Source organism: Orbicella franksi, chromosome 9 (genome assembly GCF_964199315.1).
Source record: "Orbicella franksi chromosome 9, jaOrbFran1.1, whole genome shotgun sequence".
NCBI lineage: Eukaryota > Metazoa > Cnidaria > Anthozoa > Scleractinia > Merulinidae > Orbicella > Orbicella franksi.
In genome coordinates, this window is record NC_138153.1 from 13,183,065 (window position 1) to 13,204,220 (window position 21,156).

A 21,156-nucleotide genomic window follows, 5' to 3' on the forward strand; every position below is an offset into this window, starting at 1 on the left:
CACCGGGCGGGCGCTCTATCCACTGAGCTACGAGAACTCATGGAGAGCAAGGTCGTTTAACTGAGTTCATATATGATAGGTGTCCTGCATACTGCTAGGATCAACGCTATCGAATTCATCGAAAAATGTGATTATAATTTCTAAGTACAGTAAACAAATGCATGTCACCTCTAATCTGGTAATTTATTCACTTTTGAATATCTAATTTGGACAAAGTTCATATTCAAACTGAAGTGAAGAAGCATGCTTCCTCAAAAGGGTAAAACTATTAAAAATTATTCCACAAACCGACGGCTTTGCAGTCAACCGGTCGCTGTATGACCTCATCCATGAATTAAATTTGTAAACAAATAATGGCACTAATTGCATCCGAACGTGAAGGGATGAAATATATTACCGTCTTGTTTCCGCAAGTCTTGAGGAAGCGGTCACCTTCTAAGTCTGTGATGTATATTGTTTTCAAACTCAAGCGGTACTGTCTTTGAATTTGCGGTCGCGCCGATGGAACCATTTTAAACTTTTGACGGTTCAAAGCAATGAATATTGGCTTTTAAGAGTATAATGGCTCCTGTAGAACCTGCACTGGACACATGCCAAGTCTGTCCTAGCTTTCGTGAGGAAATCAGCTCTCATTTGTCTGGATTTGTCGACTTGTATGAAAGTGAAAGTGAAACAACAATTACAAACTGGTTTCGTTATTTGTACCGAATTACGAAGCTGTATTTTCGACACGTAAAAGAAATGATACGATCCAGAACTCAAGACCACGCTCAAAATGAAAGACGACTTACCTTTAGAACTAAAAGCAGAGGGAAAAAAGTGCAACTCCCTTCGCCACGAGCAAAATGGCCGACTACTCGACCACTAAGTACAATACAATACAATGAACTCTATTTATCCACGGTGGTAATTAAAGCAATAACTGCTCATGTGGCCGTGCATTAAAATAAAGAGAAAAACGATAGATACTGTGTCCTACTTCTATTATTAAAAAATTGCAAATGTTTCTTGAAATGTGCCCTAAAAATCTTACAATCACCAGAACCCAGTCTTCTCAGTAGACCACGTGACAATCGCTTAGCTCTCTCGTACACAAATAAATATTTAAATAAATATCTCGGCTCCTGACAAAGTAAACCACACAAAAATCTATCTAGGATTAAAAGGATAAAATTATTGAAGGTAACCTATTGATAAAACACATTTCATAGTAGTGTTTATTTAAGGGAGCTGGTTGCTATTGAATCGTAGGCGTTGTCGTAGCCCTCTTGACGATTCGTTTCTTTACGATTCTCTGGATTATTACATTATTATACTAGATTATCAGTGACTCTCGGCTGACATTCTCCTTTTACGTTTGCGATCCAGTTTCGTTCTCAGTTTTCTGACTAACTGACTGACTGACTGACTGACTGACGGACGGACGGACTGACTCGCTCGCTCGCTCGCCCGCTCGCTGACTCACTGACTCACTGACTGACTCACTGACTCACTGACTCACTGACTGACTCACTGACTCACTCACTCACTCACTCACTCACTCACTAACTCACTGACTCACTGACTCACTGACTCACTGACTCACTCACTGACTTACTGACTCACTGACTCACTGACCGACTCATTGGACTTACTGACGGAACGAACGGGACAAACGGACGAACGAAATGTTAGACTATGGGACTATTTGACTGTCAGACTATCGGACGGACGGATCTTTCCATTAGCTGTGGCTTTGATACATAGGAGGCCAGTTTCCTCTTATAACTTTGTATGATTGGGTAGTGTCTAGATGACTCATATTTAGTCATCTGCAGTCATATGATGACTCAAATTTAGTGTTTAAGATGTGTCGGTTAATTATAAAATCAGCCCGTCGATCATGTTGGGAAAAGGAGGAAAATTACCTATATGTTTGTTTGTCTCGGATGTTTTGACAGAGCCTCTTGAATACCGAAATGTGAAAGTTTACCCTATACCCTTTTTATACTTCAGCTCGTGAAATCATTATGCATGTACATCTAGCCTGAAATGGGTCCCCCCTTTCGATCGGAGCCTCCCCGTGTTTCATTATAGAGAGTCCCAGCCACCTCGGGCTGTGATACCATTCTCAACTCTACTCCTTAGCTTTTCTCCTGGCTCATTATCACTTATAAAAAGCCAAACATTCTTACAAGTGAAAATAATCAGTTATACCTATTTCACTGTCATCAAATTTGTGCTTTTCCCATCGAAATCAACGAACTCCATTCCGAGGAACCCGTCCCGCCCCTTTGATTTTCATTCCCTTGCTACATTCTTGTATCCCCTTCTAGTGTTAATGAAGGATGGAGACAAAACAAAATATTTGAACAGAGCAGCTTTTATTTATCATCTTCTTTGATTGTTCTAATAATGTTTTGTTTAAGGTCACAATCAAGTCCCGCGTCAAGAGTATCAAATTTATTCCTACTACTTGTAATCAAGCCAGTCGTTCCTGTTGGAAAAAGGAAAAAGAAATTGAAGTTACCATGAAGCATACAAAAGATGGTTATGGTTATTCCATAAGACTCGTCTTTAAAATGGCGTCCACAAACATTTGTGTGACAGCATAAGCTCAAGGCTATTTAAAATAGCATCCTTTTTCCCAATAGCTGTCAGTCACATGAGAATTTAATTTGAATGTGTAACCATTTGCATAACCTGTCTAGAAGTGTTTTCTCTGCCTTTCTCTGCTCGTGCATATATAGGTAACTGATCCTATTCATATTTCTGGGAAGCTGCAAGAGGATCACCATGCAGTGGGGAGGGGGGAATTGTTTAGATCTACAAAACGTGATTACGGATAGTAAAACAGCCCTGAGAAAATACGCGCGCTGATTGGTTAAAAATCGCGTTTCTTTTAAATAATTAGATTATGAGCTCGAGATTTCTATCGCTGATAGTTTACGAGGGCGCAGTCCGAGTCAACTTTTACACATAGAAATCGAGAGCGAATAATCTAATTATTTTAGTATAAATCTACTAGTCGACCAAAACTTTATCTAAATCCTCTTCACAGACACTTCGAAAACGCCAAGAAGCGGCCTTCATTTTGTTAAGAAGCGCACACTGCTACGCTACTCACTATCTATCACAGAATAGATAGTGAGTAGAGTAGCCAATCAGAGAACGGCATTCGTGATAGAACATTAGCAGATTTATACTAAAACTCGATAGAAACGCGGTACAAGTTTTCTATTCCTTAATTGTACAATAAACTATTTATAGATTCTAACGTCTGTAAATTCAAACAGGTCTTTTATTATCGATAGCAGCGATAGCCGTGGTTGAGGTTAGCTTGCACCACTCTTGCGTTTTGGCTGGCAATTAGTATCATTGAGTGTCAATGGTGACGCAAGAATTTTACTGACGAGTTTATAATGATGGTAGATAGAATCAACACTAGTTAAGTATTACACTCATACCCAGGGCAGCAGCACACTGCCAACTGGGGCCCTGAACAGTGGTTCATAGGGCAGATAAAACTGGGACATGGCCACACATTTGAGTCCATTGGGTGTGGTATACGTTCCGCACCTTTCACACGTGCACAAGGTTCTGTGGACAAGAAAAGTTGTTCTCTTGTTAGCCATCAAAGGGTCATGCCTAACAACAGGGGCTACTCCACACAGTTTTTGCTAGGGGTGTGAGGCCCGAACCTTAAAACCTGTACCCTATTTCAGACCAAAATCTGTGATTTTCCACACCCTATTTCAGACATTTAAGACGGGCTACATATTTGCCACTGTTGATGCAAAACAAATAGCTTCTTCTAAAGAAAATACCCAATACCAAGCCATACCCTATTTCAGACCAAAATGGTCAAAATCTATACCTGTTTTAGACTAAAACCGCTCAAAAACCATACCCTTTGGTGCTGCATATACCTATATAGCCCATATAAGGGAGTACCGCCCCGTCGTCCCCGGGGGGGGGGGGGAGGCTAACACAACCAGAGAAACACTTTGGTTTTAATTTTCATGTCTCCGGCTTTGTTGAAAGAAACAATCCTAACAACAAACGATGGTCACAGAAAGGAATACCCATGTACTCTCATACCTGGCTCACGAAAACGCTTGGTATTAACGAACTTCTCTTGTTGGTTTTCTGGCTGTGCGCCCTGCACGGTGATAATCCCAAAAACAATCAGGAACAGGCACACATTCATTGTTTTACTGCAACAGAAAATAGGGTGGTGAGAATGTTTATCAATAGCGAGGCATGAAGATAGCCAAATATGCAAATGGTATCATCGAAAGTCACTGATTGTTTCGTCGTGCTGTGGCTAGTAAGATAACTGAACATAGTTTGACTCAGGAAAGGAAAAAGCAAATGGAAATTGGACATTAAAACACCCAGTAAAGTAAAGCTTTGATAACTAAAATTCCAACTTCGCCGGCACTTCGAACAGAGTGCTTCTTGTGTTAAAAGGATCATTAGTCATTAGAACGTGATTCCTAATGGAGCTACTAATTAAACCAATCGTTTCTCACATTTTGCGTTCACCGTTTATAACGATTTCGTTTCAGCATTGGCCGCTTTTATACTAGAGGACGCATTATCTGTCGAGAAGGATAATGCGTCCTCGCCGTTTTTATACTAAAGACGCATTATCCTTTTGGATGAACTTGGGCAAACATTTGTAGTTCGCCTTCGGCGCAAGACACATTAAACGTCTAGACGAACTATCCTTCGAAATTCGTCTTGAACGACGCACTACGAGAGATAGTTCGTCTGGATGTAGAATACGTCTTGTGCCCGTCTTTATACTGGAGACGCATAACCAGACGAACTACGAATATATGCCCAAGTTCGTCCAGATGCATAATGCGTCTTTAGTATAAAGACGGCCAATTATGTGAGAATAAAATGCTTGATATAATACCACGTCATCTTGACGAGTTAAGGTTACAGTATACCTTCGGGTCGGCAATTTTCTTCAAATTTGGATTTTTGGGTCAAAATAGTGGTCGAAGAATAATCTCTAATTTCTGAAAAAAATTTTTGAAAAAGGCTTAATATTGGCGGAGAAATGGCGGTTTTACGTTTTCACCGGAAGTAAAAGTTTACCTCTTGATTGACAGCCCTATGGCGCGTATGCAATCAACCGAGACGATTTTCGCGGGAAATACCTATATGGATGTCACGAGTTGACTACTCAGTTGATCAGCATTGTTGTTCTGACTACCCAGCATTTTTGATATTAGGCGTGTCTCTATTAAGTTATAAGTAAACATAGACCACGTTTAAACCATGGACCGGTTCGAGAAAGCGAAAACAGCGAAGAACGAATGAAAATACATCAATGAGTGAAGAAGCGAACGTTCGCCACGCGGATGAAGCTATAGTTATCGTATAAGGCGGGCAAATATTCGTGGTAAGAGAAAAGAAAGGTTCTGTAAAAATTTCGGAACTTGACAGCAATAACAGGGATGCTGACAGAGACTCTTCTGATGAGTCCGATATCGACGAATCGTCGGACTCATGCACAGTTGCCCACACACAGTTGCCCTCCGCGCTATCTTTTGTTTGTTTCCTTCGCTCAGCCACTCTAGCGTTCGTATCCTTTTTAGTCTTCCCCATTTTGCCAGACCAGCTTCAAGAAAAACCGAGCTACAGAAAAATTATCTCTCTGCCTTCGGTTCCTTGAGCGCATTGCGAAACACAAGAGTTTTTTAGAGATTCGCGCGTAAATTTCACCAGGAGGTTAACGGTAGTAAAGTTTCCCTGCACTGATTGGCTTAGTTATCTGAGAACCCAGTTGAAGGCGTTTGTGGGCGGAGTTTGTTTTCGAAGCAGAAAATTTTTCTTAGCGCTGTTTTCTCGAATAAATTTTTTCACTTGAAGCAGACACTTTAAAGAGTTATAACTCAAAGGGAATTTGTTCAATCGCTCTTAAATTTGGACGGTGGCTAGTTTAACATATGAACTACAAAAGCGTGTCTGGGAATTGTTAATTTCGAAATACTTTTTCTTCGAGAGCGATTTTTGTACGATCACTCCGCATTTTTTTAATCCTATTTCGAAAATGTTCTGTAACTTTTTACTGCAATCGAATATGCCAAAACGCAGACACGTTTTTTAAGCGCTTTGGGCCCTGAAACCGAGGAAAACATTAAATTGGCGAAAAACGAAATTCGCTTTGACTTGTAGCTTTCGAAAGGTGATTCGGGCGCTCGCATTTAGTGGTCGTGAAAAATTCGACAATTCATTTTCTTTCAAAATTCTTGGTATAGTTTGATAGCCAGCTCCATAAGCTTTAATTTGATATAGGGGTTTAGGTATCTACAGCTTAAACTGCACGCGCTACATCGCTTGCGCGCGAGACACCCCTGAAGGTATACTGTAACCTTAAAGACGAATCGGTACTCAAAATTTACAAAATAAAGCGTCATAAGGGAACACGTAATCATGAAATTTTGCTCAATTTTGGAATGAGGAATGCTATTACACGACCTTGAAAACAGATGCTGATTTTTTGTTGTTGTTGTTGTTTTTTTTTTGTTTTGTTTTGTTTTGTTTTAAGTACCTTTTGGTCAATCTCATATTTTTTTATTCCTAAGAATAGTTCTGGTGTTTAATCAACACTCTGCCAACGTCTTTGCTATCAGAATAATGTCAACAATTACTTCAAGTTTAAATTTCAAAAATGCTTCCAAATAACAAATTATTCGACATCACCACAGCTGTTTCAATACGCTGATTTACACTGAAGCCTTTCCTCAGCTTTAGTTGTTTCGCTTAATTAAAACCATTTTTTGAAATTAACAAGCTACTTTGCGTCGTTTTTATTCAATTTGTACCAAATTCAACATTTTTATAATCAATAACAAATCTAAAACAATTTGTACTATCTATAAATACCTTATTTTACTTCATTGATCATACGGCAGCTAAATTATTATTCCACGTCTACACAGCTGCCTCAATATGTTAATAAGCTAAATTTAATCATATTTTCTTGCATTGATCGCATTTTTAATCTCATTTTTTTTCTCCATTTTATCGATCTTTGCGTGAGATTCAAATAATCTTTATCTTTTTTCATTTCTTCTTCACTTTATTCTAGCTAGCTAATATTTGAGAAAATCAAAGATTATTCAATATGAGCACATTTTCCTGGATGTGCTATTAAGCCAAGATACCATAGTTTGCGTCTCTTTTTTCTATATTTCGGACACAGTGTAAATCCATGCAGTATCTTTGTTTCACTTTTTCAGTCCAACATTTTATCATCAACCCAGTTGCTTCGTTGCACTTAGTAACCATTATCTACTATGCATGTTTGCGATCAAGGTGAATGCAGGCTATTTCTCCAATTGATAACATATCTTATTTTGCTTCATTTTTATCTAATCTGCGCAGAATTCAAACTATTTTTTAACCAACGAAAGACATTACGTTGCTGTACTTTTTGATCACATTTTTGCTAAATGCAGACCATCTTAAAAAATTCGTTCATTTCTCTTTTATTTGAGAAATAGTATTTCCAAATTATTTGTTAACTGCTTCATGACCTTAAATGAAAAATGCCCGCGGTGGATTTTTCACGAAACGCGCAAAATGTCAATAGCCTTGAATTAAAACATTATTTTCTTATTAATGTTGTATCACCAAGTCTAGAACACACTTTCTATTGTAACATCTTTTCTAGGTATCACAAACTAGCTAGAAATGTCTCAAAATGACACACTCACTACTTTTGTCAGGCAATAATTTAGAGCCTTTTGCAAAAAAAGAAAAATCAGGCTTATCCCAGCTAAAAATTCAAGTCCAGGCGGTGATTCAAGGTTTAATTGCAGAGAAGGTACTAAACTCTGATGTAAATTAATTCGCTGGATTGATATATTGAGACTAAATACTATTGATGCCTTTACCTTTCACTTGGCACTTTTCAGGAATAAGTCACAGCCCGATGTCAAAGCGCCTTCTTTATTTTTAAGTGCTGAGTAGATGTGTTGAAAATTTCTCTGATTTAAACAATTAAGGCCTCATTATTAACGTTTAGCTTTCGCGTGACTCGAGGAGCCCTCCGTCTTTTGTAATATGACTGACGTACATCACTTCAGAGCATCCACACATCTGCATGTCGTTGCTCGACTACAAAAACCTAACAGTCTGGTATACTTTCCTGTTCATATATCCCCAAAGCCTTCGATGTTTAATCCAGACTTGATCCTACTCGTGTTTCAATTCTTTTTCATTTTTTAACTTCACAGAAAAACCTTTCTGTTGTCCAAATTAGTTTAACAGCGACTACCAAAAATACAAAGGACTATAACAAATTCCATGAATTAGATGGAATCAGCGTGTATAGTATTCCAAGAACAAGACTGCCCATTGCCAGCTTGAAGCTTATTATTTAATTAAAAGGACATCCAAGGCAGAAATTTTAGCAAAAACCTGCAACGTTGTCTTTCTATTGTTTAGGACCTTTAAAAAGGGATGTTTGGGGTGTCCTAAAGGCTTGCTTAAACTAATTCAGCTTTATCCGTTCTGATCCTAGAGTGAGCTTATAATTAATTGGCAAAAGCTTTTCAGGTCTAATTACGGAATCTAATTCCACGAATGTCGTCAATTAAACTTTCAAGCTGCTGTTGCCTTTCCGAAAATTAAAGCTGACTTCTCTTCAGTCCTGCTACACTCATGGTATCAAAAAATTGCCCAATCATTGGTGAACAAGTTGTTATCATTTTCGTGACACACTAATTCATGATAGCAACAGTATGATCTGTTAAAAACACCCTTGATTAAAGCTTTAGGGGCTTATAATTAAAAACAGCAAGGTGAATTTTTTTTATATTATCAAATTTTGATAAGTATGATAAGGCGCAAGTTTTGGCAAAGTTTAAGAAAATTCTGAACATAGGGTTCAGAGCCACCTTAAATTTTCAAAACTTTAAGGTGGCTCTGAACCCTATGCACAGGTTATTTTCAAACTTTGCCAAAAGTTGCGTCTTATTATGCTTATCAAAAATTGATGATATAAAAAAATTTCACAGTGCCGTTTTTGAATTATAAGCCCCTAAAGCTGTAATTAAGTTATTTTAGCAAATCATACTGTTGCTATGGTAACCTATTGTGTCATGAAAATGATAACAACGTGTTCACCAATGATTGGGCAGTTTTTTGATACTGTGGTTGTAGCATCAAGTGACAAAGAGTGTTATAACAACCCATCAAAATCTAGCTGCTGAAAACTGTTTTGAGCCACCTTAAGCGTGCATAAACGAATAAAGTGTCTTCTTCCCTTGTTTCCAAAATTATAACTATGAAGCTGTACCTGTGTCAAATTTTCTTGGTCAACAGTCGAGCTTTGTTTGCTAGAGCGCTTGAAGAAATCGAAACCAGACAAGCCGTTGTTGGGATAAAGTGAAAACCTCTCTGAAACCCGTCGCGCGGGTAGATTGTTCTCTCTGCAGGAGTTCCAATTCTCTTGAAAATAACATTTTTTCAGGCTTTCTTAGTTACTGAGAATATTACTCTCTTGCCAATTGCTCTCTCGCCGTTCTTGCCAATCTCGCATACATTTCATTTCATATATATTAACAACACAAAACAAACAACTTCTCGGCTTAAAACAAAGCTTAGTTGATTTATGTTCCCTGGCACGTCATCCCTAGTGAAAACACGTATTTTGCTAATATATAAATTTGAAATTGATTGACAGCTGTTTTTTTTTTTCTGGACAAAATTGAACCACGTGTAGGCGTTAGAGGGTAACCCGGAGAGAACTAAAGTTCATCAGAGTAGAATTTTCTAGTTACCGCTGAGTTGCTATAGTGACAAACACAAATATTCAGTGACTTTAATTTGCGTGTGCACCAAGAATACAGTTATCTGTCGGCGAGGCCGACGTTCGTTAAACGTGAAATAAGCGTTTGGCGAGGGCGGATAATAATGGTCAAGGTCGATATTTTATTACATTATTCATTTTACAAGCAGTCTGACCGCCAATCATGCATGCTTCTAAGTATTCCATTCTTCGTTTCTTTGATATTCTGATCAATTAACATTTGGTAGCTTTAATTTAAAGATTTGTCTGTTTTAGTTGCGCTTTCTTTGTTTTTCACCCACTCCACAGGAGTGGCACATTATTTTTCACGCTGTTTCTTTTTTGTTTGTTTGTTTGTTTGTTCTTTTTTTCCGTCATGGTTAGCTAGGATAGCCAGCACTCTTTAAATATGGTTATTAGCTCAACTGGTGCAATAATGAGTAACATTAATAATGGTACATTGTCGTTGTCACGGTACAATTCGTTGCCATAGTCCGGCAGCGTAACAGGCAAATAATGCTCTCTGGATACAAACAAGCATGAAATGTGGTACACTGATAGCGGTCGCCAATTGAGCCTACGATTGGTTAGACTATTATATGTAATAAAGTAACGGTACAATTAATAAACGGCCTGGTGAATTCCATTTTTCTCTCATAGATGATCGAATTTTGATAAGCAGCTTTTGCAATTATGTACGTAGGGTTCAGAGCCATTTCAAATTTTCGAAAATTTAGGGTAGCTTAGAGCCTTACCTACAGATGTTTTTTTAACTTTCAAAAAAGGTAAAAGGAAAGTAAACCTTCCATACACAGGCCAGTTTGTCTAGATGACTCATACTTAGCGGTAATATTCGTTTGTTTTGGGTGTCATGTTTTTAACAGAGCCTCTTAAATACCTAAATGTGAATGTTTACACGATACCCCTTTTATATTTCATTCCTCGGGGTCTCTCCGTGTTTCATTATTGAGAGTTCTCAACACCACTCCTTAGTTTTTGTCCTGACTCGTTAACATTTTTGAAACGCCAGACATTCTTAGAAGACATTCAGTGTAAACAATTAATCATGCCTGCTTCACGCGTTATGTGCTACTTCCATCAAATTTGTGATTTAAGTGTCTGCACCCAAACTCATCGCGCCCCTTTGATTTTAGAGTTTGTCTTTTTTCTTCTTCTTTTTTTTTTTTTTCTTCTTCTTCTTCTTCTTCTTCTTCATCTTCTTCTTCTTCTTCTTCTTCTTCTTCTTCTTCATCTTCTTCTTCTTCTTCTTCTTCTTCTTCTTCTTCTTCTTCTTTTTCTTCTTCTTCTTCTTTTTCTTCTTCTTCTTTTCTTCTTCTTCTTCTTTTTCTTCCTCTCTTCCTCTTCCTTCTTTTCTTATCTAGTGTTAATGGACGGTGGAGACGAAACAAAACATATGAATTTCTAGGCTTTTATTTATCATCTTCTTGGATTGTTTTCATTTTTCTTTAAGGTTACAATTTAGTCCCGCGTAAAGAAAACCCAAATTTACTCCTCCTTCTTGTCCTTCAGAGTTTAAAATGCCGACCGGTTAATTAAAAATCAACCCATCGTCCCTGTTGGAAAAAGAAAACAGAAATTGAATTTACCATGGAGCATACACTTCAGATGTAGACCATGTTACTGAGGAATCAAGCCAAGTAATTCGATGTTTACGTCATTAAAATTTATGGTTATTCCATAGACTCGCTTTTAAAATGGCGCTCGCAACAAACATTTCTGCCATTGCCAACATAAGCACAACGTAAAGGAAGATCTAGACCTTGATCTCCTCTTGCACGAGGCTATTTAAAATACCATTCATTTTTTGAACAGCTGTCAGTCATACATTTATGAAAATTTGAGTTGTGTAAGTTTTTGCATAGCCTGTTGGAAATGTTTTCTGTGCCTTCCCCTGCTCGTTCATACAATATAGCTAAACTGATGATATTTTGTCAAAAATACATTTATACGTCGTAGGTCGTGTTCTACTGGGATCAACCGTTTGTGGTTGGGTTGGTTGAGTTTCTTCGTGTTCTATTGGAGGAAAACCGTTTTCGGCTGGTTTGGTTGATCAACTTTTTCAACCGACCTCAAACCAGGTTGAAACGGTCGAAAAAGCATTTGCGTGATAATGTCGCGAGATTGTAGCTCGGGTAAAGAATATTCCCAGGAGTTGCTGCGTCGCAGTCGAAAACGGTTGAAAAAGCGTTTTATTGAGAAACGTCAACCTTATCAATCCAAACCGGTTTCGGTTGAAACGGTTGATCCCAACAGAACACGACCTAAAATTGTCATCTGTTGTTACTCCGTGGACAGGATGCTTTGCTGCGCGGCTATTCATATTTCTGGGGAAAAACACTGGGATAAGCGGTGAGGATTATTTTGACTTACAAAACGTTATTACGAATTGCGCAATAAAATATTTATAGATTCTAGCGTCTGTAATTCAAACAGGTCTTTTCTTATTACAGCGAGAATAGCCGGGGTTGAGGTTAACTTGCACCGCCCTTGTGTTTTGGCAGGAAATTGGTATCACTGGGTGTGAATTTTGACCATAGTTAATAGAGGGGAATGGTTATGAAGTTCGGCAAACATCGAAGGACCAAACAAAGATAACAAGATTTAGTAATAATAATAGTAATAATAGTAATAATAATAATAATAATAATAACAATAATAATAATAATAATAGTAATAGTAATAATAGTAATAATAAATAGTATTTTTATAGCGCCTATCCAAGCGCTTTACGTTGGATGATCCACGACTGCGCAAAATCTTTTGTTTTGCACTCATTTACGCATTACGTAACCAAAACGTTTGTATTGGTTAGTTACACAGTCAGAAATAAACAACTATTGTGTTTTGTGCGCGATCAAGGCCAAAAATTAGAAAAAAAACATACAACAAAGAACTTTGTCGGCTTTCAGAACCATTCCCCTGTATTAACTGTGATGATGACCCAAGAATTTTACTGACGAGGTTATAACGATGGTAGATAGAATCTACACTAGTTAGGTATTTTATTCATACCCAGGACAGCAGCACACTGTGTATTGGGACTCTGGACAGGGATTCATAGGGCAAATAAAATTGGGACATGGCCACACACTTGGATCCATCGGGCGTGGTCTACATTCCCCACCATTCAAACGTCTACAAGGTTCTGTAGAAAAGAAAAGTTGGTCTTTTTTTAGCCTTACAAGAGTCATGTCCGACACAACCAGAGAAACATTTTGGTTTTAATTTCCATGTCTCCGGCTTTGCTGAAAGAGAAAATCCTGACAACAAACGATGATCACGAAAAGCAATACCCACACACTCTCATACCTGGCTCATGATAGCGCTTGGCTTTAGGGTTCATAGACTTCTGTTGGTTTTCTGGCCGTGCGCCCTGCACAGTAATAATCCCCAAAGTAATCAGCAACAGGCACAAATTCATTGTTTTACTGCAACCAAAAAACAATGAAGTATGCTCATGCTATCAGTAAAAGTCGCTGATTGTCTCGTCTTGCTGTGATTAGTCAGATTACAGTACAAAGTTTGACTCAGAAAAAGGAAAAAGCAAATGGAAATTGGAAACCAAAACACTCAGTAAAGAAAAGCTTTGTTAACCAAATTCCAACTTCATCAGCAATTAAACGGAGAGGTAACTTGTCGGTAAAAGCATCATTAGTCCTTAGAAAGTAACTCCTATTGGAGCTACTGAAAGCAGTTAAATCACCCCTTTCTAAAATTTGTCTTCGCCGTTTATACTGATTTCGTTTCAGCATTATATGAGAACAAAATGCTTGATATAATACCACACGTCAGCTTGCATTTGATAGGTAAAATAGGAATCGGTACTCAAAATTTGCAAAACAAAGCGTTATAAGGTAAAACGTAATCAAGATGCTTTGCTAATGAATTTTGGGATGAAAAATGCTCCTAAGCTATCTTAAAGACAGATACTGATTTTTTTCACAAGCTGGGTAAAATAATCAGTAAATCGTGTAATCAGTCACGTAATATTTTAATTCCTAAGACAAGGTCTGGTGTTTATTCAACATTCTGTCAACTTTTTAACTATCATAACAATGTCAGCAATTATTTCAAGTTTAAATTTCAAAAACGCTACAAAATAATAAATTATTTAACATCATCACAGCTGCTTCAATGCGCTAATTTAAACTGAAGCCATTCTTTAACTTTAGTCTATTTAAAACTAATTTTTTGTAATTAACAACCTATTTTACTTCACGTCGTTTTTGTCCAATTTGCACCAAATCTAACATTTTTATAATCAGTAACAAATTCAAAGCATTTTCACTATCAATAAATATCTTATTTTACTTCATTTTGTTACCATACAGTAGCTAAATTTCTATTCCACATCGACACAGCTACCTCAATGCATTAACAAGCCAAATTTAATTCTATTTCCTTGCATTCATCGCATTTTCAAAAGCTACTAAATATCTATTTTAAAAAAAGAATTATGGCTATTTGCGTGAGATTCAAGTAGTCTTTATTTTATTTTATTTTTTTATTTTTTCATTTTTTCTTCACTCTACGTTAGCTAGTATTTGGACAAATGAAAGATTATTCCACATAAACACACCTTTCTGAATGCGCTATGAGCCAAGATACCACGATTTGTATATTTCCGATACAGTGTAAATCCATACATTATCTTTGTTTCACCTTTTCAATCCCACGTTATATCATCAACACACCTGCTTCATTGCACCTACTAAGCATCCCTTACTATATATGCGATCAACAATATAGACTGTTTCTCAGATTAATAACATTATGTCCTATTTTGCTTCATTTTTATCTAATCTGCGCAAAATTCAAACTATCTTTTAATCAACGAAAGACATTACTTTGCTGAACTTTTTATTCATATATTTGCTAAATATATCAGACCATTTTAAAATTCGCTCAAGTCTACTTTCTTTGCAAAACGGTGTCTTTGCATGTTAGTGATAATATAGATGAGGCTTAGAAGTAAAATGCCCGCGGTGGATTTTGCAGAGGAACCTTGGTCTATTTGTTAACGCACAAAATATCAATAGTCTTGAATGCAAAACATATTTTCTTAATGTTGTATCATCAAGTTTAGAACACATTTCCTATTAATTGTAACATCTTTTTTAGGTATCACAAACTAGCAAGAAATGTCTCAAAAATGACGCTGTTATTACAGCCTTTTGCAAAAAGGGAAAACTCAGGCTTATCCCAGCTGAAAGTTCAAGTCGAGGCCGTGATTCGAGGTTTAATTGCATAGGAACTAATAAGCTCTGATGTAAATTAATTCGCTAGAGTGATACATTGAACTAAACACTATTGATGTCTTTACCTTTCTCTTGCCACTTTTCAGGAATAGTCACAGCTCGATGTCAAAGCGCCCTCTTTAAGTGCTGAGTAGAAGTGATGAAGATTTCTCTGATTTAAACAATTAAGGTCTCATTATTAATGTTTAGCTTTCGCGTGACTCGAGCAGTCGTCAGTCTTTTGTGATATGAATGACACACATCACTTCAGAGCATTCTTACATCTGCATGTCGTTGCTTAACTACGAAAACCTCAGTAACAGCCTGGTATACTGTCTTCTTCATTTATCCCCAAAGCTTTCGATGTTAATCCAAGCTGTTAATCCTACTCGTGTTTCAATTCTTTTTCATATTTTTACTTGACAGAAAGACTCTTTCTGTAGTCCAAAGCAGTGGACTCTCAGTGTAACAGCGACTACCAAAAATACAAAGGACTGTAACAAATTCCATATATCTCCTTTATCGCATGCAAGCTTCTGTAATACTTCGTCTTTAATTCATCCGTGTTCGTCATTTCACGGTGTTGAAGCTGAACATATTTCTTAAAGTGAAAATGTGCGGTCAAGATCTGATTTTCTAGTGACGTCATCAGACTTCTTCTTCTCTTATCCTAAGGCGAAGTCCTTAGTTGAACGTACACTGGGTATCAGTCACATTAAATTTCATTAATACTGATTGGCGCAGATTGGCGCGGATCTTCAGTTTAGAAAAGAGACATTTTGTGAACTACTGTCAACTTGGTAAAGTTGATCCTGCTGTGATAGTAAACTCGTGATAAATTACAAGATATCATCCACTCTAGTAAGGGAATATTACAACCGTGAAGGCTTTTTTAAAACTTCAAAAAGCTTAGATACACTTACAGAACTGTCAGATGCTCGTGAAAAAATAGTTTGTGGTATGTCTGACTCGGAGTTGCGTCTCGGGCGTTTGGCATTCGTTAGAATTGAACAGCAAACTAGTTGAGTATCGTGCTCAAAGTCACGTTCGCGAATTCAAACCCAGAGAGGGGGGGAACTCACATATGAGAAGAACAGGGTTGCTCGTCGGAAATTTTGAAAAGAAACCCCAAGAGGTACCAAGATCCTGTTTTGTGGGCGTGGCTTGAAATGTTTTCACCCCTAAGAGGTACCGATTCTAAAACAACACACTATCTCCTGTAATATTTATCTCGGCTCAATACACTAAAAGATACTACGAAAGCTCTCGCTTTGGATGTTTTCAGGCTATACCCTAAGAGGCACCAAAACCGCGTTTTTAACCCCTTAAAGGTACGACGAGCACCCCAGTCCATTTAATATGGGAGTCCCCCATCCCCGGGAATTCAAGATGTTAGCAGTCTGGCCTTCTACCGCAAAAAGATTCCCAATACCCAGGTTAGAAGTTATTACGTAAAAGAGGTCACGCGACCTTCTGTATTTCCATATACAGCCTTAAATAATTAAGGAGTTCATCCATTCCGGACAGAAACAGTTGCCCTTAAAAGTGGTTAAACATTTCTTGTGGTTAGTTTTCCGTGATAGCTCACTATCCTTGGCCCATTTTAGAAATCATCTTTAGCAAGCCTGTGACGTCACGAATCACGTGACCACCATAAGTTTAAGGATGTCAAATTTTGTTTGTGGTACGTTTTTGGCTCCCTCTGGGAGACGTTGACGTTGCTTTAGATCAAAAACAGTTTTATCTTTGCGGGTGTCTGCACGGCATATAAGCTATGCCTCAACATGCTTGAGGATAAAGAAAGTGGACTCTTCACGTGTTAAACCTGTTTGATCACCTGTTATCTGCTGATGCAAAGTAAACTAATTATTTGACACGTTTGGTGGAATATTAATTATGTTAACACTAATTCAATTCATGTCATTTTATTTCCTTCAAGAACACAACTTATAATTTTGCTAGTATTTATGGTATTCGAATTGCTCTTCGAGTATGGTGAACATGGATTGAGCTCGGTTGCCCGGATACTAAATGTGATCCCACAAATCTCGTTTATTTAAACTTGAAAAATTTGCTTATGCTGATAAAACGTTAAGATCAAAAGAGTCCTTTGGAATACCTTCTCGTGCTCTCGACCAGTATGTTAAAATAGTTTTATCAGTCCGTACGACGATACGCACACGTGCTCGGGTTGCGCGTTTTGAACAGAAATCATGTATTCTTGTTACCATCGCCACTAATGACAGCCAAACGTGAAGCTAAGTGAACCAGGGCGGTGAATTATTTGCAACACGTTTCTTAGAACATTGGATGCAATAAGCTCTGCTTTGTAGGGGCAAGTTACGAAGTAGGATGTAGGAGTCGAGTAACGAACCTTGTTAGGAACCAGGTTAGGTGAGTTAAGAACCAAGCTTACTGATTGCGTTGGACAGAGCGCATTTCTAATCGGGTAATGGAGGAAAATCGAGTTTTCCTGTATGTATCTTTCTGCGGACACCAATTTGGCCCCCCCAAAAAATTCTTCAGGGGCGAATGACGTCATCTCCATTTTCGTCCATGTGCTTTGCTTTCGACTGTTATGCAATATTGCGGTCTTTTCAATGTTGAGACAGCTTACTGTCGACTGTAGCGGATAAGTTGTTTATTTGTAGTTTGAAGTCAGTGTTAATGGCATTTAAAAACCTTGCAGACATGTCTTCACGAAAGGTGTTCGACTTTTCGTACGAACAGAAAGCTGTTGTTTGGCTTGCGTGTTGTTTACCTTCTTCTCTTCGACCAAAACCAGCGCTGCTTTTGAAATGTGTACTTTTCACTTCGCGGGCCTAGATTTCTGTGCGTAAAATATGTAACATAACCCCAACGAAAGTGTTTACGTGGGAAAAGAGTTCAACTCGCACAGGATTGCTTTGGTACACCCACATGTCCTCCGTTTCATTGTTTCGGAAGTGAAAACGATCAATAGCTGTTTCCCCAAAGCAAAGGCGATTCAAGTCGTGTTCGTAAACAGAACAATTGTCGTAGTTTTGGTAATAAAAGCACGTTGTCTCGCATACCGACGGAACAAGGATCGTTTGTGTCGATTTACACGGTCTCCGGTCAGTATAAAATATGGACTGCGGACTGCAGACTGCGGACTGCAGACTGCGGACTGCAGACTGCGGACTGCAGACTGCGGACTGCAGACTGTGGACTGCGAACTGCACACTGTGGACTGCGGACTGCGGGCTGCGGACTGCAGACTGTGGACTGCGGACTGCAGACTGTGGACTGCGGACTGCGGACTGCGGACTGCAGACTGCGGACTGGGTATAAAACACGGACTGAGGTATAAAACACGGACTAAGCACTACGGACTGGGTATAAAACATGGATTCATGTATAGAACGCGGACTGCGGACTAAATGCGGCCTAACGACTACAGTCCGTGCTTTATACTGACCAGTCGTAACTAATATTACGTAATACATGTACAAATGAGAACAAACCCTCGCGTATGTATGTGGTTTGCGATGTATTTCATTTGTTTTCGCCCCTACTGGAGGGAGGCCAATTTCACGTCTACCTAACAGCTCGGGCACAAAATGCAGTTCGCAGAATTTTTGCTTTACCTACCAATGTTCGAACGCACTTTTTAATCTACGATTACTACTAGTATCTATCGATTAAGAACCCTACTTGAATGGAGGTCATTTTTTGGACGCAATGTTTCAGGGGATCTTGTTTCCGCTTGGCCAATCACTTTATCCAATCACATCCAATCCAACCTCGTTCCTAGGTTCCTGAGAACGAGGTTGCTTCCAATCCAAACAGTCATATAGATTGCTTTAACTTCCATTTACCTGTCGCATCATTAGATCGTGATTACGAGTGACTGTAAGATGGAGGGAGACAGGAGGTTTTATTCCTTGAATTCGCAATTTTTATGATGCACTCGCCAATCGAAAGCAAGCTGGTGAAGAACTAGGTGGGAAACTGAATGTCATTAAACAAAAACTAAGTTACATAGATGACATTGGACAGAAACGTGTATCCAGTGAAACAGACCGACACCACTGCTTCCAGGCGGGTATGTCTCACATCCTTGTCCATGGTTTGTCAGTACTTTTACTGTGCTGGCTATGAGTAATTATACCGATAGATCTGTGTTTCTAGCAAAAGTATTGTTGGGAATGATTTCAGATGACTTGTTGATTATTCGGTTTGGAAATTTAACTGGAATGGAAAGCTTAAATGTGAAATCTGGAGTAACCCCCTCTCACCATTATGGGGCTAAATTTTTCTCCAATGGGACGTGTTAGTTCAGTTTGGACTCTTCCACGTAGTAGTAGTGTTAGCCTTGCTTCATTCTATAATTCTTTGATAAAGTCTGTCATGCTGTATTGCATCACGCTATGGACATGTACTAGTAAAGACAATGTTCGCAATTTTGTTAGATTGTAGAAGCGCTATGCGAGGGTAATTTGGATCATTCCTCAGTTGACCTTCTCAACAAGCTCTCGTAGCTCTCATTTTTTTTTATCGATTCAGATATAAAGAAAGGTGTAATCGCATTTAATCGGATTGATAATAATGCCCCTGGTTATCTTGATAATTTACTGAAACGAAATAACGAGCAGAATGGTCGAGCAACAATATATGCAATTATTATATGGCTAGCTCCGCGAGCGGGCAAGATGGAGCTATCTTGCCCGCTCGGGACTACCCGCCGTGTCCCGCAAGAAAAACTTCCCAGAAAGCCATATAATAAATCCTTTATTAACTAAGCTTGTTCGGTCAAGATGGCTGGATATTGGCCAAGTTCTTTTTTGGAGTGTTTATGGACCTCACACTTGGTCAATAACCCATACATATCACCTTTTGGAGAACTAAGAGAAAAAGAGGGTGGCAAGACATTTTCCGCTACGACGAGTAACCTCTGGATCTTAACTTAATTCTGTAATTGTTTGTCGTCTATTTCCCGTGTTTTTATATACACTGTTCTTTGGGTTACCTGTGGTTCTTGGGTGCCCTGTCTACAGTCTCAATTTTTGCTTGTCACAGTGATTTTGAGCAAGCGTATGTCCAGTGGTGTCATCATAATTTCGATATAAACAGATCGAGGAGGCAATGAAATTTTCGATATTTTGGCGCTTTTGGTTTAAATTTAATTTGAACAAAGTTTATTTCAAGTTTCTTTCATACTTTAATCTTACGTTCGGAATTTTAGGTGTTTTAAAGTGAACGTAATAGACACGCACGCGTCAGTTTCTGATAGGCATCTCATCGGGACTTCGCTTCCGGAATTAAATATCTTATGTTTAACCCGGTGTTTGTATTGTATCATGCGATACAATATGTAAGCTGTTTTTGTGTGTTTATAAATTTAGAAAATTACTACATCGCTTCAGAAAATTCAAAGGAGTATTTTTTATTTACATAATGTAAGAGAAAGCGTAGAAGTAATTCTGCGGTTTTGGGAGGACATCAGCCAGTTTCACACCGCCGGCGGCCGCGACGCTAATAATTGTGTAAATAAGAAAATCTACTTCCCTCTGATTACTACTTAACTGACCTATTTATTGTAGTGCCATTTGTACAGGACGAAAACTCACCTTTTACTAGACTATTTTAAAATACTTAATTTCGTGTTTTGGTTGCTTCTAGAATGATGCGCTGAGATGTAGAACATTGCAGGGCTGTTTAAGTCAGTTTCGATTCGTGTTACGCACTTTTTATCAAATATTTTTTGACTCCCTCCGATCCATAAGCAATTTGAGTTCAAACAAATTATTAAATGAACAATTTTTATTTCCATTTTATTTCTCCAATATCACGCTCAGGACTAACCTACTAGCATTCGGAGTACGCGGCACAGTTTTTCGAAATAACCGGTCAAATGCGCCGGTTGCCTTGCTTGACAACCCTGAATTTATTATGAATTCAAGAAATCTTGATCTTTAAAGTTACTGTTCCTGTTGCTGTTACTGTTAGGTCCAAATTACAAAAAAATTGCTCCTGATTTCTGTGCAATATTTGCTATTTTGTATTTTAAAATCGCAAACAACTTATATTATGTAATCCGTTCCAAAATGACGGTAATCAGGGACGCCTTGAATAAATAAA

General features: G+C 38.2%; 2 protein-coding genes across 2 annotated transcripts; both read right to left on the reverse strand.

The window, feature by feature from the left end:
* Nucleotides 1-2,332: 2,332 nt before the first annotated feature.
* LOC145498228 (small cysteine-rich protein 8-like) lies at nucleotides 2,333-4,638 on the reverse strand. Its single transcript, XM_081478124.1, has 3 exons — nucleotides 4,081-4,638; nucleotides 3,447-3,579; nucleotides 2,333-2,476 (listed from the first exon to the last, which is right to left on the reverse strand). The coding sequence occupies exons 1-3, from the start codon at nucleotides 4,187-4,189 to the stop codon at nucleotides 2,452-2,454; spliced, it is 267 nt and encodes an 88-aa protein (XP_081334250.1). The 5' UTR covers nucleotides 4,190-4,638; the 3' UTR covers nucleotides 2,333-2,451.
* A 6,477-nt stretch (nucleotides 4,639-11,115) lies between these two features.
* LOC145498087 (small cysteine-rich protein 8-like) lies at nucleotides 11,116-15,305 on the reverse strand. The gene is made up of 4 exons (XM_081477964.1): nucleotides 15,141-15,305; nucleotides 13,127-13,245; nucleotides 12,830-12,962; nucleotides 11,116-11,370 (listed from the first exon to the last, which is right to left on the reverse strand). Exons 2-4 carry the CDS (start codon nucleotides 13,236-13,238, stop codon nucleotides 11,346-11,348), a joined length of 270 nt encoding a protein of 89 aa, XP_081334090.1. The 5' UTR covers nucleotides 13,239-13,245; nucleotides 15,141-15,305; the 3' UTR covers nucleotides 11,116-11,345.
* Nucleotides 15,306-21,156: the final 5,851 nt, after the last annotated feature.

What these genes read in the sequence shown, in the direction of transcription:
- LOC145498228 (XM_081478124.1), bottom strand. Translation starts at nt 4,189, where the DNA reads ATGAATGTGTGCCTGTTCCTGATTGTTTTTGGGATTATCACCGTGCAG. An exon ending in CAAGCGTTTTCGTGAGCCAG is followed by an intron (nt 3,580 to 4,080) that starts GTATGAGAGTAC and finishes TCTTGTCCACAG; the next exon opens with AACCTTGTGCACGTGTGAAA. An exon ending in GCAGTGTGCTGCTGCCCTGG is followed by an intron (nt 2,477 to 3,446) that starts GTATGAGTGTAA and finishes TTTTTCCAACAG; the next exon opens with GAACGACTGGCTTGATTACA.
- LOC145498087 (XM_081477964.1), bottom strand. Translation starts at nt 13,238, where the DNA reads ATGAATTTGTGCCTGTTGCTGATTACTTTGGGGATTATTACTGTGCAG. An exon ending in CAAGCGCTATCATGAGCCAG is followed by an intron (nt 12,963 to 13,126) that starts GTATGAGAGTGT and finishes TCTTTTCTACAG; the next exon opens with AACCTTGTAGACGTTTGAAT. An exon ending in ACAGTGTGCTGCTGTCCTGG is followed by an intron (nt 11,371 to 12,829) that starts GTATGAATAAAA and finishes TTTTTCCAACAG; the next exon opens with GGACGATGGGTTGATTTTTA.